This window comes from Oncorhynchus keta, unplaced genomic scaffold, assembly GCF_023373465.1.
Source record: "Oncorhynchus keta strain PuntledgeMale-10-30-2019 unplaced genomic scaffold, Oket_V2 Un_contig_5943_pilon_pilon, whole genome shotgun sequence".
NCBI lineage: Eukaryota > Metazoa > Chordata > Actinopteri > Salmoniformes > Salmonidae > Oncorhynchus > Oncorhynchus keta.
The window spans coordinates 135,001-152,027 of NW_026288602.1; the positions used below are offsets into that span (position 1 = coordinate 135,001).

The following is a 17,027-nucleotide window of genomic DNA, read 5'->3' on the forward strand; positions in this document are numbered from 1 at the left end:
GGTAGTGATGAGGTTATATACAGTAGTACCAGGTAGTAATGAGGTTATATACAGTAGTACCAGGTAGTAATGAGGTTATATACAGGGAGTACCAGGTAGTAATGAGGTTATATACAGTAGTACCAGGTAGTAATGAGGTTATATACAGGGAGTACCAGGTAGTAATGAGGTTATATACAGGGAGTACCAGGTAGTAATGATGTTATATACAGGAGTACCAGGTAGTAATGAGGTTATATACAGGAGTACCAGGTAGTAATGAGGTTATATACAGGAGTACCAGGTAGTAATGAGGTTATATACAGGGAGTACCAGGTAGTAATGAGGTTATATACAGGAGTACCAGGTAGTAATGAGGTTATATACAGGAGTACCAGGTAGTAATGAGGTTATATACAGGAGTACCAGGTAGTAATGAGGTTATATACAGGAGTACCAGGTAGTAATGAGGTTATATACAGGAGTACCAGGTAGTAATGAGACTATATACAGGGAGTACCAGGTAGTAATGAGGTTATATACAGGAGTACCAGTTAGTGATGTTAGTAATGAGGTTATATACAGGAGTACCAGGTAGTAATGAGGTTATATACAGGAGTACCAGGTAGTAATGAGGTTATATACAGGGAGTACCAGGTAGTAATGAGGTTATATACAGGAGTACCAGGTAATGAGGTTATATACAGGAGTACCAGGTAGTAATGACACTATATACAGGAGTACCAGGTAGTAATGAGGCTATATACAGGAAGTACCAGGTAGTAATGAGGTTATATACAGGAGTACCAGGTAGTAATGAGGTTATATACAGGAGTACCAGGTAGTAATGAGGCTATATACAGGAGTACCAGGTAGTAATGAGGCCTATATACAGGAGTACCAGGTAGTAATGAGGTTATATACCAGGAGTACCAGGTAGTAATGAGGCTATATACAGGAGTACCAGGTAGTAATGAGGTTATATGTACCAGGTAGTAATGAGGTTATATACAGGAGTACCAGGTAGTAATGAGGTTATATACAGTAGTACCAGGTAGTAATGAGGCCTATATACAGGAGTACCAGGTAGTAATGAGGTTATATACAGGAGTACCAGGTAGTAATGAGGCCTTATATACAGGAATACCAGGTAGTAATGAGGTTATACAGGAGTACCAGGTAGTAATGAGACTATATACAGGAGTACCAGGTAGTAATGAGGTTATATACAGGTAGTACCAGGTAGTAATGAGGTTATATACAGGTAGTACCAGGTAGTAATGAGGTTATATACAGGAGTACCAGGTAGTAATGAGGCTTATACAGTAGTACCAGGTAGTAATGAGGCTATATACCAGGAGTACCAGGTAGTAATGAGGTTATATACAGGAGTACCAGGTAGTAATGAGGTTATATACAGGAGTACCAGGTAGTAATGAGGCTATATACAGGAGTACCAGGTAGTAATGAGGTTATATACAGGAGTACCAGGTAGTAATGAGACTATATACAGGAGTACCAGGTAGTAATGAGGTTATATACAGGAGTACCAGGTAGTATGAGGTTATATACAGGAGTACCAGGTAGTAATGAGGTTATATACAGGAGTACCAGGTAGTAATGAGACTATATACAGGAGTACCAGGTAGTAATGAGGTTATATACAGGAGTACCAGGTAGTAATGAGGTTATATACAGGAGTACCAGGTAGTAATGAGGTTATATACAGGAGTACCAGGTAGTAATGAGGTTATATACAGTAGTACCAGGTAGTAATGAGGCTATATACAGTAGTACCAGGTAGTAATGAGGTTATATACAGGAGTACCAGGTAGTAATGAGGCTATATACAGTAGTACCAGGTAGTAATGAGGTTATATACAGGAGTACCAGGTAGTAATGAGGCCTATATACAGGAGTACCAGGTAGTAATGAGGTTATATACAGGAGTACCAGGTAGTAATGAGGTTATATACAGGAGTACCAGGTAGTAATGAGGTTATATACAGGAGTACCAGGTAGTAATGAGGTTATATACAGGGAGTACCAGGTAGTAATGAGGTTATATACAGTAGTACCAGGTAGTAATGAGGTTATATACAGTAGTACCAGGTAGTAATGAGGCCTATATACAGGAGTACCAGGTAGTAATGAGGTTATATACAGGAGTACCAGGTAGTAATGAGGCCTTATACATAGTACCAGGTAGTACTATAGAGTACCAGGTAGTAATGAGGTTATATACAGGAGTACCAGGTAGTAATGAGGTTATATACAGGAGTACCAGGTAGTAATGAGGCTATATACAGGAGTACCAGGTAGTAATGAGGTTATATACAGGAGTACCAGGTAGTAATGAGGCTATATACCAGGAGTACCAGGTAGTAATGAGGTTATATACAGGAGTACCAGGTAGTAATGAGGCTATATACAGGAGTACCAGGTAGTAATGAGGTTATATACAGGAGTACCAGGTAGTAATGAGACTATATACAGGAGTACCAGGTAGTAATGAGGTTATATACAGGAGTACCAGGTAGTAATGAGGTTATATACAGGAGTACCAGGTAGTAATGAGACTATATACAGGAGTACCAGGTAGTAATGAGACTATATACAGGAGTACCAGGTAGTAATGAGGTTATATACAGGAGTACCAGGTAGTAATGAGGTTATATACAGGAGTACCAGGTAGTAATGAGGTTATATACAGTAGTACCAGGTAGTAATGAGGTTATATACAGGGAGTACCAGGTAGTAATGAGGTTATATACAGTAGTACCAGGTAGTAATGAGGTTATATACAGGGAGTACCAGGTAGTAATGAGGTTATATACAGGGAGTACCAGGTAGTAATGATGTTATATACAGGAGTACCAGGTAGTGATGAGGTTATATACAGGAGTACCAGGTAGTAATGAGGTTATATACAGAAGTACCAGGTAGTAATGAGGTTATATACAGGGAGTACCAGGTAGTAATGATGTTATATACAGGAGTACCAGGTAGTGATGAGGTCATATAAAGGGAGTACCAGGTAGTAATGAGGCTATATACAGTAGTACCAGGTAGTAATGAGCCTATATACAGGAGTACCAGGTAGTAATGAGGTTATATACCAGGAGTACCAGGTAGTAATGAGACTATATACAGGGAGTACCAGGTAGTAATGAGACTATATACAGGGAGTACCAGTTGTAATGTGGCTATATACAGGAGTACCAGGTAGTAATGAGGTTATATACCAGGAGTACCAGGTAGTAATGAGACTATATACAGGGAGTACCAGGTAGTAATGAGACTATATACAGGGAGTACCAGTTGTAATGTGGCTATATACAGGAGTACCAGGTAGTAATGACACTATATACAGCAGTACCAGGTAGTAATGAGGCTATATACAGGAATACCAGGTAGTAATAAGGTTATATACAGGAGCACCAGGTAGTAATGAGGCCTTATACAGGAGTACCAGGTAGTAATGAGGCTATATACAGGAGTACCAGGTAGTAATGAGGCCTTATACAGGAGTACCAGGTAGTAATGAGGCTATATACCAGGAGTACCAGGTAGTAATGATGCTATATACAGGAGTACCAGGTAGTAATGAGGTTATATACAGGGAGTACCAGGTAATAATGAGGTTATATACAGGAGTACCAGGTAGTAATGAGGTTATATACAGTAGTACCAGGTAGTAATGAGGCCTATATACAGGAATACCAGGTAGTAATGAGGTTATATACAGGAGTACCAGGTAGTAATGAGGCCTATATACAGGAATACCAGGTAGTAATGTGGCCTTATACAGGAGTACCAGGTAGTAATGAGACTATATACAGGAGTACCAGGTAGTAATGAGGTTATATACAAAGTACCAGGTAGTAATGAGGTTATATACAGTAGTACCAGGTAGTAATGAGGCTATATACAGGAGTACCAGGTAGTAATGAGGCCTTATACAGGAGTACCAGGTAGTAATGAGGCTATATACAGGAGTACCAGGTAGTAATGAGGTTATATACAGGAGTACCAGGTAGTAATGAGGTTATATACAGGAGTACCAGGTAGTAATGAGGCTATATACAGGAGTACCAGGTAGTAATGAGGTTATATACAGGGAGTACCAGGTAGTAATGAGACTATATACAGGAGTACCAGGTAGTAATGAGGTTATATACAGGAGTACCAGGTAGTAATGAGGTTATATACAGGAGTACCAGGTAGTAATGAGACTATATACAGAGTACCAGGTAGTAATGAGACTATATACAGGAGTACCAGGTAGTAATGAGGTTATATACAGGAGTACCAGGTAGTAATGAGGTTATATACAGGAGTACCAGGTAGTAATGAGGCTATATACAGGAGTACCAGGTAGTAATGAGGCTATATACAGTAGTACCAGGTAGTAATGAGGCTATATACAGTAGTACCAGGTAGTAATGAGGCCTATATACAGGAGTACCAGGTAGTAATGAGGCTATATACAGTAGTACCAGGTAGTAATGAGGTTATATACAGGAGTACCAGGTAGTAATGAGGTTATATACAGGAGTACCAGGTAGTAATGAGGTTATATACAGGAGTACCAGGTAGTAATGAGGCTATATACAGGAGTACCAGGTAGTAATGAGGCTATATACAGGAGTACCAGGTAGTAATGAGGTTATATATACCAGGTAGTAATGAGGGGAGTACCAGGTAGTAATGAGGTTATATACAGTAGTACCAGGTAGTAATGAGGCTATATACAGTAGTACCAGGTAGTAATGAGGCCTATATACAGGAGTACCAGGTAGTAATGAGGTTATATACAGGAGTACCAGGTAGTAATGAGGAGTACCAGGTAGTAATGAGACTATATACAGGAGTACCAGGTAGTAATGAGGTTATATACAGTAGTTCCAGGTAGTAATGAGGTTATATACAGGAGTACCAGGTAGTAATGAGGCTATATACAGGAGTACCAGGTAGTAATGAGGCCTTATACAGGAGTACCAGGTAGTAATGAGGCTATATACAGGAGTACCAGGTAGTAATGAGGTTATATACAAGGAGTACCAGGTAGTAATGAGGCTATATACAGGAGTACCAGGTAGTAATGAGGTTATATACAGGGAGTACCAGGTAGTAATGAGACTATATACAGGAGTACCAGGTAGTAATGAGGTTATATACAGGAGTACCAGGTAGTAATGAGGTTATATACAGAGAGTACCAGGTAGTAATGAGACTATATACAGCAGTACCAGTTAGTAATGAGACTATATACAGGAGTACCAGGTAGTAATGAGGTTATATACAGGAGTACCAGGTAGTAATGAGGTTATATACAGGGAGTACCAGGTAGTAATGAGGCTCTATACAGTAGTACCAGGTAGTAATGAGGCTATATACAGTAGTACCAGGTAGTAATGAGGCTATATACAGTAGTACCAGGTAGTAATGAGGCCTTATACAGGAGTACCAGGTAGTAATGAGGCTATATACAGTAGTTCCAGGTCGTAATGAGGTTATATACAGGAGTACCAGGTAGTAATGAGGCTATATACAGGAGTACCAGGTAGTAATGAGGCCTTATACAGGAGTACCAGGTAGTAATGAGGCTATATACCAGGAGTACCAGGTAGTAATGAGGCTATATACAGGAGTACCAGGTAGTAATGAGGTTATATACAGGAGTACCAGGTAGTAATGAGGTTATATACAGTAGTACCAGGTAATAATGAGGTTATATACAGTAGTACCAGGTAGTAATGAGGCCTTATACAGGAATACCAGGTAGTAATGAGGTTATATACACGAGTACCAGGTAGTAATGAGGCCTTATACAGGAGTACCAGGTAGTAATGAGACTATATACAGGGAGTACCAGGTAGTAATGAGGTTATATAAAGTAGTTCCAGGTCGTAATGAGGTTATATACAGGGAGTACCAGCTAGTAATGAGGCTATATACAGGAGTACCAGGTAGTAATGAGGTCATATACAGTAGTACCAGGTAGTAATGAGGTTATATACAGTAGTACCAGGTAGTAATGAGGCCTTATACAGGAGTACCAGGTAGTAATGAGGCCTTATACAGGAGTACCAGGTAGTAATGAGGTTATATACATTAGTACCAGGTAGTAATGAGGTTATATACAGTAGTACCAGGTAGTAATGAGGCCTTATACAGGAGTACCAGGTAGTAATGAGGTTATATACAGTAGTACCAGGTAGTAATGAGGTTATATACAGTAGTACCAGGTAGTAATGAGGCCTTATACAGGAGTACCAGGTAGTAATGAGGTTATATACAGGGAGTACCAGGTAGTAATGAGGTTATTTACAGGGAGTATCTGGTAGTAATGAGGCCTTATACAGGAGTACCAGGTAGTAATGAGGCCTTATACAGGAGTACCAGGTAGTAATGAGGCCTTATACAGTAGTACCAGGTAGTAATGAGGTTATATACAGGGAGTATCAGGTAGTAATGAGGTCATATACAGGAGTACCAGGTAGTAATGAGGCCTTATACAGTAGTACCAGGTAGTAATGATATATCAGTCTGTCTACACTGCTACCACAGATCTGTTTCCCTCCCTCCCTCCCTCCCTCCCTCCCTCCCTCCCTCCCTCCCTCCCTCCCTCCCTCCCTTCCCTCCCTCCCTCCCTCCCTCCCTCCCTCCCTCCCTCCCTCCCTCCTGATTTCTCCCTCCCTCCCTCCCTCCCTCCCTCCCTCCCTCCCTCCCTCCCTCCCTCCCTCCCTCCCTCCCCCTCCCTCCCTCCCTCCCTCCCTCCCTCCCTCCCTCCCTCCAGACCCCCACGGTCCGTCGTTCACCGTTGGGAAGGCGGTGTGGCTGCTGTGGGGTCTGGTGTTCAACAACTCTGTCCCGGTTCAGAACCCTAAAGGCACCACCAGTAAGTTCATAGTGTCGGTGTGGGCCTTCTTCGCCGTCATCTTCCTGGCCTCTTACACAGCCAACCTGGCTGCCTTCATGATCCAGGAGGAGTTTGTAGACCAGGTCACGGGACTGTCTGACAACAAGGTACAGGACTGTGTCTGTCTGTGTCTGTGTGTGTCTGTGTCTGTCTCTGTGTGTGTGTGTGTGTGTGTGTGTGTGTGTGTGTGTGTGTGTGTGTGTGTGTGTGTGTGTGTGTGCGTGTGCGTGTGCGTGTGCGTACCGTGTAATGGCGGTACATCGGAGTACCAGGCGATGAACACACACACACACACCAAAGACATGAGCTGTCAGACAGATGTAGTTGACCTGTAACACGTTGATGATGAGTTGACATGATGCTGTCAGACAGATGTAGTTGACCTGGTCTCGTTGTTGATGAGTTGACATGATGCTGTCAGACAGATGTAGTTGACCTGGTCTCGTTGATGATGAGTTGACATGATGCTGTCAGACAGATGTAGTTGACCTGGTCCGTTGATGATGAGTTGACATGATGCTGTCAGACAGATGTAGTTGACCTGGTCTCGTTGATGATGAGTTGACATGATGCTGTCAGACAGATGTAGTTGACCTGGTCTCGTTGATGATGAGTTGACATGATGCTGTCAGACAGATGTAGTTGACCTGGTCTCGTTGATGATGAGTTGACATGATGCTGTCAGACAGATGTATGACCTGGTCTCGTTGTTGATGAGTTGACATGATGCTGTCAGACAGATGTAGTTGACCTGGTCTCGTTGATGATGAGTTGACATGATGCTGTCAGATGTAGTTGAGTTGATGATGAGTTGACATGATGACCAGACAGATGGTGACCTGGTCTCGTTGATGATGAGTTGACATGATGCTGTCAGACAGATGTAGTTGACCTGGTCTCGTTGATGATGAGTTGACATGATGCTGTCAGACAGATGTAGTTGACCTGGTCTCGTTGATGATGAGTTGACATGATGCTGTCAGACATGATGCTGTCAGACAGTTGACCTGGTCTCGTTGATGATGAGTTGACATGATGCTGTCAGACAGATGTAGTTGACCTGGTCTCGTTGATGATGAGTTGACATGATGCTGTCAGACAGATGTAGTTGACCTGGTCTCGTTGATGATGAGTTGACATGATGCTGTCAGACAGATGTAGTTGACCTGGTCTCGTTGATGATGAGTTGACATGATGCTGTCAGACAGATGTAGTTGACCTGGTCTCGTTGATGATGAGTTGACATGATGCTGTCAGACAGATGTAGTTGACCTGGTCTCGTTGATGATGAGTTGACATGATGCTGTCAGACATGATGTAGTTGACCTGGTCTCGTTGATGATGAGTTGACATGATGCTGTCAGACAGATGTAGTTGACCTGGTCTCGTTGATGATGAGTTGACATGATGCTGTCAGACAGATGTAGTTGACCTGGTCTCGTTGATGATGAGTTGACATGATGCTGATGACCTGGTCTCGTTGATGATGAGTTGACATGATGCTGTCAGACAGATGTAGTTGACCTGGTCTCGTTGATGATGAGTTGACATGATGCTGTCAGACAGATGTAGTTGACCTGGTCTCGTTGATGATGAGTTGACATGATGCTGTCAGACAGATGTAGTTGACCTGGTCTCGTTGATGATGAGTTGACATGATGCTGTCAGACAGATGTAGTTGACCTGGTCTCGTTGATGATGAGTTGACATGATGCTGTCAGACAGATGTAGTTGACCTGGTCTCGTTGATGATGAGTTGACATGATGCTGTCAGACAGATGTAGTTGACCTGGTCTCGTTGATGATGAGTTGACATGATGCTGTCAGACAGATGTAGTTGACATGATGCTGTCAGACAGATGTAGTTGACCTGGTCTCGTTGATGATGAGTTGACATGATGCTGTCAGACAGATGTAGTTGACCTGGTCTCGTTGATGATGAGTTGACATGATGCTGTCAGACAGATGTAGTTGACCTGGTCTCGTTGATGATGAGTTGACATGATGCTGTCAGACAGATGTAGTTGACCTGGTCTCGTTGATGATGAGTTGAGTTGACATGATGCTGTCAGACAGATGTAGTTGACCTGGTCTCGTTGATGATGAGTTGACATGATGCTGTCAGACAGATGTAGTTGACCTGGTCTCGTTGATGATGAGTTGACATGATGCTGTCAGACAGATGTAGTTGACCTGGTCTCGTTGATGATGAGTTGACATGATGCTGTCAGACGACCTTGTTGATGATGAGTTGACATGATGCTGTCAGACAGATGTAGTTGACCTGGTCTCGTTGATGATGAGTTGACATGATGCTGTCAGACAGATGTAGTTGACCTGGTCTCGTTGATGATGAGTTCTGACCTGGTTCGTTGATGATGAGTTGACATGATGCTGTCAGACAGATGTAGTTGACCTGGTCTCGTTGATGATGAGTTGACATGATGCTGTCAGACAGATGTAGTTGACCTGGTCTCGTTGATGATGAGTTGACATGATGCTGTCAGACAGATGTAGTTGACCTGGTCTCGTTGATGATGAGTTGACATGATGCATGATGCTGTCAGACAGTTGACCTGGTCTCGTTGATGATGAGTTGACATGATGCTGTCAGACAGATGTAGTTGACCTGGTCTCGTTGATGATGAGTTGACATGATGCTGTCAGACAGATGTAGTTGACCTGGTCTCGTTGATGATGAGTTGACATGATGCTGTCAGACAGATGTAGTTGACCTGGTCTCGTTGATGATGAGTTGACATGATGCTGTCAGACAGATGTAGTTGACCTGGTCTCGTTGATGATGAGTTGACATGATGCTGTCAGACAGATGTAGTTGACCTGGTCTCGTTGATGATGAGTTGACATGATGCTGTCAGACAGATGTAGTTGACCTGGTCTCGTTGATGATGAGTTGACATGATGCTGTCAGACAGATGTAGTTGACCTGGTCTCGTTGATGATGAGTTGACATGATGCTGTCAGACAGATGTAGTTGACCTGGTCTCGTTGATGATGAGTTGACATGATGCTGTCAGACAGATGTAGTTGACCTGGTCTCGTTGATGATGAGTTGACATGATGCTGTCAGACAGATGTAGTTGACCTGGTCTCGTTGTTGATGAGTTGACATGATGCTGTCAGACAGATGTAGTTGACATGATGCTGTCAGACAGATGTAGTTGACCTGGTCTCGTTGATGATGAGTTGACATGATGCTGTCAGACAGATGTAGTTGACCTGGTCTCGTTGATGATGAGTTGACATGATGCTGTCAGACAGATGTAGTTGACATGATGCTGTCAGACAGATGTAGTTGACCTGGTCTCGTTGATGATGAGTTGACATGATGCTGTCAGACAGATGTAGTTGACCTGGTCTCGTTGATGATGAGTTGACATGATGCTGTCAGACAGATGTAGTTGACCTGGTCTCGTTGATGATGAGTTGACATGATGCTGTCAGACAGATGTAGTTGACCTGGTCTCGTTGATGATGAGTTGACATGATGCTGTCAGACAGATGTAGTTGACCTGGTCTCGTTGATGATGAGTTGACATGATGCTGTCAGACAGATGTAGTTGACCTGGTCTCGTTGATGATGAGTTGACATGATGCTGTCAGACAGATGTAGTTGACCTGGTCTCGTTGATGATGAGTTGACATGATGCTGTCAGACAGATGTAGTTGACCTGGTCTCGTTGATGATGAGTTGACATGATGCTGTCAGACAGATGTAGTTGACCTGGTCTCGTTGATGATGAGTTGACATGATGCTGTCAGACAGATGTAGTTGACCTGGTCTCGTTGATGATGAGTTGACATGATGCTGTCAGACAGATGTAGTTGACCTGGTCTCGTTGATGATGAGTTGACATGATGCTGTCAGACAGATGTAGTTGACCTGGTCTCGTTGATGATGAGTTGACATGATGCTGTCAGACAGATGTAGTTGACCTGGTCTCGTTGATGATGAGTTGACATGATGCTGTCAGACAGATGTAGTTGACCTGGTCTCGTTGATGATGAGTTGACATGATGCTGTCAGACAGATGTAGTTGACCTGGTCTCGTTGATGATGAGTTGACATGATGCTGTCAGACAGATGTAGTTGACCTGGTCTCGTTGATGATGAGTTGACATGATGCTGTCAGACAGATGTAGTTGACCTGGTCTCGTTGATGATGAGTTGACATGATGCTGTCAGACAGATGTAGTTGACCTGGTCTCGTTGATGATGAGTTGACATGATGCTGTCAGACAGATGTAGTTGACCTGGTCTCGTTGATGATGAGTTGACATGATGCTGTCAGACAGATGTAGTTGACCTGGTCTCGTTGATGATGAGTTGACATGATGCTGTCAGACAGATGTAGTTGACCTGGTCTCGTTGATGATGAGTTGACATGATGCTGTCAGACAGATGTAGTTGACCTGGTCTCGTTGATGATGAGTTGACATGATGCTGTCAGACAGATGTAGTTGACCTGGTCTCGTTGATGATGAGTTGACATGATGCTGTCAGACAGATGTAGTTGACCTGGTCTCGTTGATGATGAGTTGACATGATGCTGTCAGACAGATGTAGTTGACCTGGTCTCGTTGATGATGAGTTGACATGATGCTGTCAGACAGATGTAGTTGACCTGGTCTCGTTGATGATGAGTTGACATGATGCTGTCAGACAGATGTAGTTGACCTGGTCTCGTTGATGATGAGTTGACATGATGCTGTCAGACAGATGTAGTTGACCTGGTCTCGTTGATGATGAGTTGACATGATGCTGTCAGACAGATGTAGTTGACCTGGTCTCGTTGATGATGAGTTGACATGATGCTGTCAGACAGATGTAGTTGACCTGGTCTCGTTGATGATGAGTTGACATGATGCTGTCAGACAGATGTAGTTGACCTGGTCTCGTTGATGATGAGTTGACATGATGCTGTCAGACAGATGTAGTTGACCTGGTCTCGTTGATGATGAGTTGACATGATGCTGTCAGACAGATGTAGTTGACCTGGTCTCGTTGTTGATGAGTTGACATGATGCTGTCAGACAGATGTAGATTGACCTGGTCTCGTTGATGATGAGTTGACACGACGCTGTCAGACAGATGTAGTTGACCTGGTCTCGTTGATGATGAGTTGACATGATGCTGTCAGACAGATGTAGTTGACATGATGCTGTCAGACAGATGTAGTTGACCTGGTCTCGTTGATGATGAGTTGACATGATGCTGTCAGACAGATGTAGTTGACCTGGTCTCGTTGATGATGAGTTGACATGATGCTGTCAGACAGATGTAGTTGACCTGGTCTCGTTGATGATGAGTTGACATGATGCTGTCACACAGATGTAGTTGACCTGGTCTCATTGACCTCATGTTCCTTTTTACATCATTGATGATGAGTTGCTATTAGTGATGAGTGTTGTCTTTTTATTGGTCTCACTGTTATTGGCTGGAGCAAATCATATTTCATTAAGGTAATATTAATATTTTCTCTCTGTCTCCTTCCCTCTCCCTTCTTCTCTCACTCTCAACCCCCCCCTCTCTCTATACCTCTCTCTACACCTCTCTTTCTCTCTCCCCCCCCTCTCTCTATACCTCTCTCCCCCCTCTCTCTCCCCTCTCTCTACACCTCTCTTTCTCTCCCCCCCTCTCTCTACACCTCTCTTTCTCTCTCTCTCTCCCCCCTCTCTCTCCACACCTCTATTTCTCTCTCCCCCCTCTCTCTGATACCCCCCCTCCTCCCCCTCTCTCTCCTCTCTAGTTCCAGAACCCGTATGCGTACTCCCCTCCATTCCGTTTTGGGACGGTTCCTAACGGTTCAACAGAGAGGAACATCAGGAAGAATTACCCCGACATGCACGAGTACCTGGTGAAATATCACCAAGGAGGAGTGCAGGATGCACTGGTCAGCCTCAAAGCAGGTACGACACACACCCTGACCCTGACCCCTGACCTGTATCCCCTAGTCTTTAGGTTGTCCTCCCAGCTGGAGATGTTTATGTGGTGTTTAGGGATAGTCTTTAGGTTGTCCTCCCAGCTGGAGATGTTTATGTGGTGTTTAGGGGATAGTCTTTAGGTTGTCCTCCCAGCTGGAGATGTTTATATGGTGTTTAGGGGATAGTCTTTAGGTTGTAGTGGTTTGGGGGATAGTCTTTAGGTCCTCCCAGCTGGAGATGTTTATGTGGTGTTTAGGGGATAGTCTTTAGGTTGTCCTCCCAGCTGGAGATGTTTATGTGGTGTTTAGGGGATAGTCTTTAGGTTGTCCTCCCAGCTGGAGATGTTTATGGTGTTTAGGGGATAGTCTTTAGGTTGTCCTCCCAGCTGGAGATGTTTATGTGGTGTTTAGGGATAGTCTTTAGGTTGTCCTCCCAGCTGGAGATGTTTATGTGGTGTTTAGGGGATAGTCTTTAGGTTGTCCTCCCAGCTGGAGATGTTTATGTGGTGTTTAGGGGATAGTCTTTAGGTTGTTCTCCCAGCTGGAGATGTTTATGTGGTGTTTAGGGGATAGTCTTTAGGTTGTCCTCCCAGCTGGAGATGTTTATGTGGTGTTTAGGGGATAGTCTTTAGGTTGTCCTCCCAGCTGGAGATGTTTATGTGGTGTTTAGGGGATAGTCTTTAGGTTGTCCTCCCAGCTGGAGATGTTTATGTGGTGTTTAGGGGATAGTCTTTAGGTTGTCCTCCCAGCTGGAGATGTTTATGTGGTGTTTAGGGGATAGTCTTTAGGTTGTCCTCCCAGCTGGAGATGTTTATGTGGTGTTTAGGAGATAGTCTTTAGGTTGTCCTCCCAGCTGGAGATGTTTATGTGGTGTTTAGGGGATAGTCTTTAGGTTGTCCTCCCAGCTGGAGATGTTTATGTGGTGTTTAGGGGATAGTCTTTAGGTTGTCCTCCCAGCTGGAGATGTTTATGTGGTGTTTAGGGATAGTCTTTAGGTTGTCCTCCCAGCTGGAGATGTTTATGTGGTGTTTAGGGGATAGTCTTTAGGTTGTCCTCCCAGCTGGAGATGTTTATGTTTGGTGTTTAGCTGGGATAGTCTTTAGGTTGTCCTCCCAGCTGGAGATGTTTATGTGGTGTTTAGGGGATAGTCTTTAGGTTGTCCTCCCAGCTGGAGATGTTTATGTGGTGTTTAGGGGATAGTCTTTAGGTTGTCCTCCCAGCTGGAGATGTTTATGTGGTGTTTAGGGATAGTCTTTAGGTTGTCCTCCCAGCTGGAGATGTTTATGTGGTGTTTAGGGGATAGTCTTTAGGTTGTCCTCCCAGCTGGAGATGTTTATGTGGTGTTTAGGGGATAGTCTTTAGGTTGTCCTCCCAGCTGGAGATGTTTATGTGGTGTTTAGGGGATAGTCTTTAGGTTGTCCTCCCAGCTGGAGATGTTTATGTGGTGTTTAGGGGATAGTCTTTAGGTTGTCCTCCCAGCTGGAGATGTTTATGTGGTGTTTAGGGGATAGTCTTTAGGTTGTCCTCCCAGCTGGAGATGTTTATGTGGTGTTTAGGGGATAGTCTTTAGGTTGTCCTCCCAGCTGGAGATGTTTATGTGGTGTTTAGGGGATAGTCTTTAGGTTGTCCTCCCAGCTGGAGATGTTTATGTGGTGTTTAGGGGATAGTCTTTAGGTTGTCCTCCCAGCTGGAGATGTTTATGTGGTGTTTAGGGGATAGTCTTTAGGTTGTCCTCCCAGCTGGAGATGTTTATGTGGTGTTTAGGGGATAGTCTTTAGGTTGTCCTCCCAGCTGGAGATGTTTATGTGGTGTTTAGGGGATAGTCTTTAGGTTGTCCTCCCAGCTGGAGATGTTTATGTGGTGTTTAGGGGATAGTCTTTAGGTTGTCCTCCCAGCTGGAGATGTTTATGTGGTGTTTAGGGGATAGTCTTTAGGTTGTCCTCCCAGCTGGAGATGTTTATGTGGTGTTTAGGGGATATAGTCTTTAGGTTGTCCTCCCAGCTGGAGATGTTTATGTGGTGTTTAGGGGATAGTCTTTAGGTTGTCCTCCCAGCTGGAGATGTTTATGTGGTGTTTAGGGGATAGTCTTTAGGTTGTCCTCCCAGCTGGAGATGTTTATGTGGTGTTTAGGGGATAGTCTTTAGGTTGTCCTCCCAGCTGGAGATGTTTATGTGGTGTTTAGGGGATAGTCTTTAGGTTGTCCTCCCAGCTGGAGATGTTTATGTGGTGTTTGGGGATAGTCTTTAGGTTGTCCTCCCAGCTGGAGATGTTTATGTGGTGTTTAGGGGATAGTCTTTAGGTTGTCCTCCCAGCTGGAGATGTTTATGTGGTGTTTAGGGGATAGTCTTTAGGTTGTCCTCCCAGCTGGAGATGTTTATGTGGTGTTTAGGGGATAGTCTTTAGGTTGTCCTCCCAGCTGGAGATGTTTATGTGGTGTTTAGGGGATAGTCTTTAGGTTGTCCTCCCAGCTGGAGATGTTTATGTGGTGTTTAGGGGATAGTCTTTAGGTTGTCCTCCCAGCTGGAGATGTTTATGTGGTGTTTAGGGGATAGTCTTTAGGTTGTCCTCCCAGCTGGAGATGTTTATGTGGTGTTTAGGGGATAGTCTTTAGGTTGTCCTCCCAGCTGGAGATGTTTATGTGGTGTTTAGGGGATAGTCTTTAGGTTGTCCTCCCAGCTGGAGATGTTTATGTGGTGTTTAGGGGATAGTCTTTAGGTTGTCCTCCCAGCTGGAGATGTTTATGTGGTGTTTAGGGGATAGTCTTTAGGTTGTCCTCCCAGCTGGAGATGTTTATGTGGTGTTTAGGGGATAGTCTTTAGGTTGTCCTCCCAGCTGGAGATGTTTATGTGGTGTTTAGGGGATAGTCTTTAGGTTGTCCTCCCAGCTGGAGATGTTTATGTGGTGTTTAGGGGATAGTCTTTAGGTTGTCCTCCCAGCTGGAGATGTTTATGTGGTGTTTAGGGGATAGTCTTTAGCTGGAGATGTTTATGTGGTGTTTAGGGAGATAGTCTTTAGGTTGTGGTGTTTAGGGGATAGTCTTTAGGTTGTCCTCCCAGCTGGAGATGTTTATGTGGTGTTTAGGGGATAGTCTTTAGGTTGTCCTCCCAGCTGGAGATGTTTATGTGGTGTTTAGGGGATAGTCTTTAGGTTGTCCTCCCAGCTGGAGATGTTTATGTGGTGTTTAGGTTGTCCTCCCAGGGATAGTCTTTAGGTTGTCCTCCCAGCTGGAGATGTTTATGTGGTGTTTAGGGGATAGTCTTTAGGTTGTCCTCCCAGCTGGAGATGTTTATGTGGTGTTTAGGGGATAGTCTTTAGGTTGTCCTCCCAGCTGGAGATGTTTATGTGGTGTTTAGGGGATAGTCTTTAGGTTGTCCTCCCAGCTGGAGATGTTTATGTGGTGTTTAGGGGATAGTCTTTAGGTTGTCCTCCCAGCTGGAGATGTTTATGTGGTGTTTAGGGGATAGTCTTTAGGTTGTCCTCCCAGCTGGAGATGTTTATGTGGTGTTTAGGGATAGTCTTTAGGTTGTCCTCCCAGCTGGAGATGTTTATGTGGTGTTTAGGGGATAGTCTTTAGGTTGTCCTCCCAGCTGGAGATGTTTATGTGGTGTTTAGGGGATAGTCTTTAGGTTGTCCTCCCAGCTGGAGATGTTTATGTGGTGTTTAGGGGATAGTCTTTAGGTTGTCCTCCCAGCTGGAGATGTTTATGTGGTGTTTAGGGGATAGTCTTTAGGTTGTCCTCCCAGCTGGAGATGTTTATGTGGTGTTTAGGGGATAGTCTTTAGGTTGTCCTCCCAGCTGGAGATGTTTATGTGGTGTTTAGGGGATAGTCTTTAGGTTGTCCTCCCAGCTGGAGATGTTTATGTGGTGTTTAGGGGATAGTCTTTAGGTTGTCCTCCCAGCTGGAGATGTTTATGTGGTGTTTAGGGGATAGTCTTTAGGTTGTCCTCCCAGCTGGAGATGTTTATGTGGTGTTTAGGGGATAGTCTTTAGGTTGTCCTCCCAGCTGGAGATGTTTATGTGGTGTTTAGGGGATAGTCTTTAGGTTGTCCTCCCAGCTGGGATGTTTAGAGGGGATAGTCTTTAGGTTTCCCAGCTGGAGATGTGGTGTTTAGGGGATAGTCTTTAGGTTGTCCTCCCAGCTGGAGATGTTTATGTGGTGTTTAGGGGATAGTCTTTAG

At 44.0% G+C, this 17,027-nt stretch overlaps 1 protein-coding gene across 1 annotated transcript in view; it reads left to right on the forward strand.

Moving 5' to 3' along the window:
• LOC127925628 (glutamate receptor ionotropic, NMDA 2A-like) overlaps positions 1–17,027 on the forward strand; it is a gene marked incomplete at its 3' end in the record, with an annotated part of 119,878 nt that overhangs the window by 61,704 nt on the left and 41,147 nt on the right. Inside the window, 2 exon segments of the mRNA XM_052510650.1 lie at positions 6,782–7,011; positions 12,676–12,835. Coding sequence (XP_052366610.1) covers positions 6,782–7,011; positions 12,676–12,835 — 390 coding nt within the window.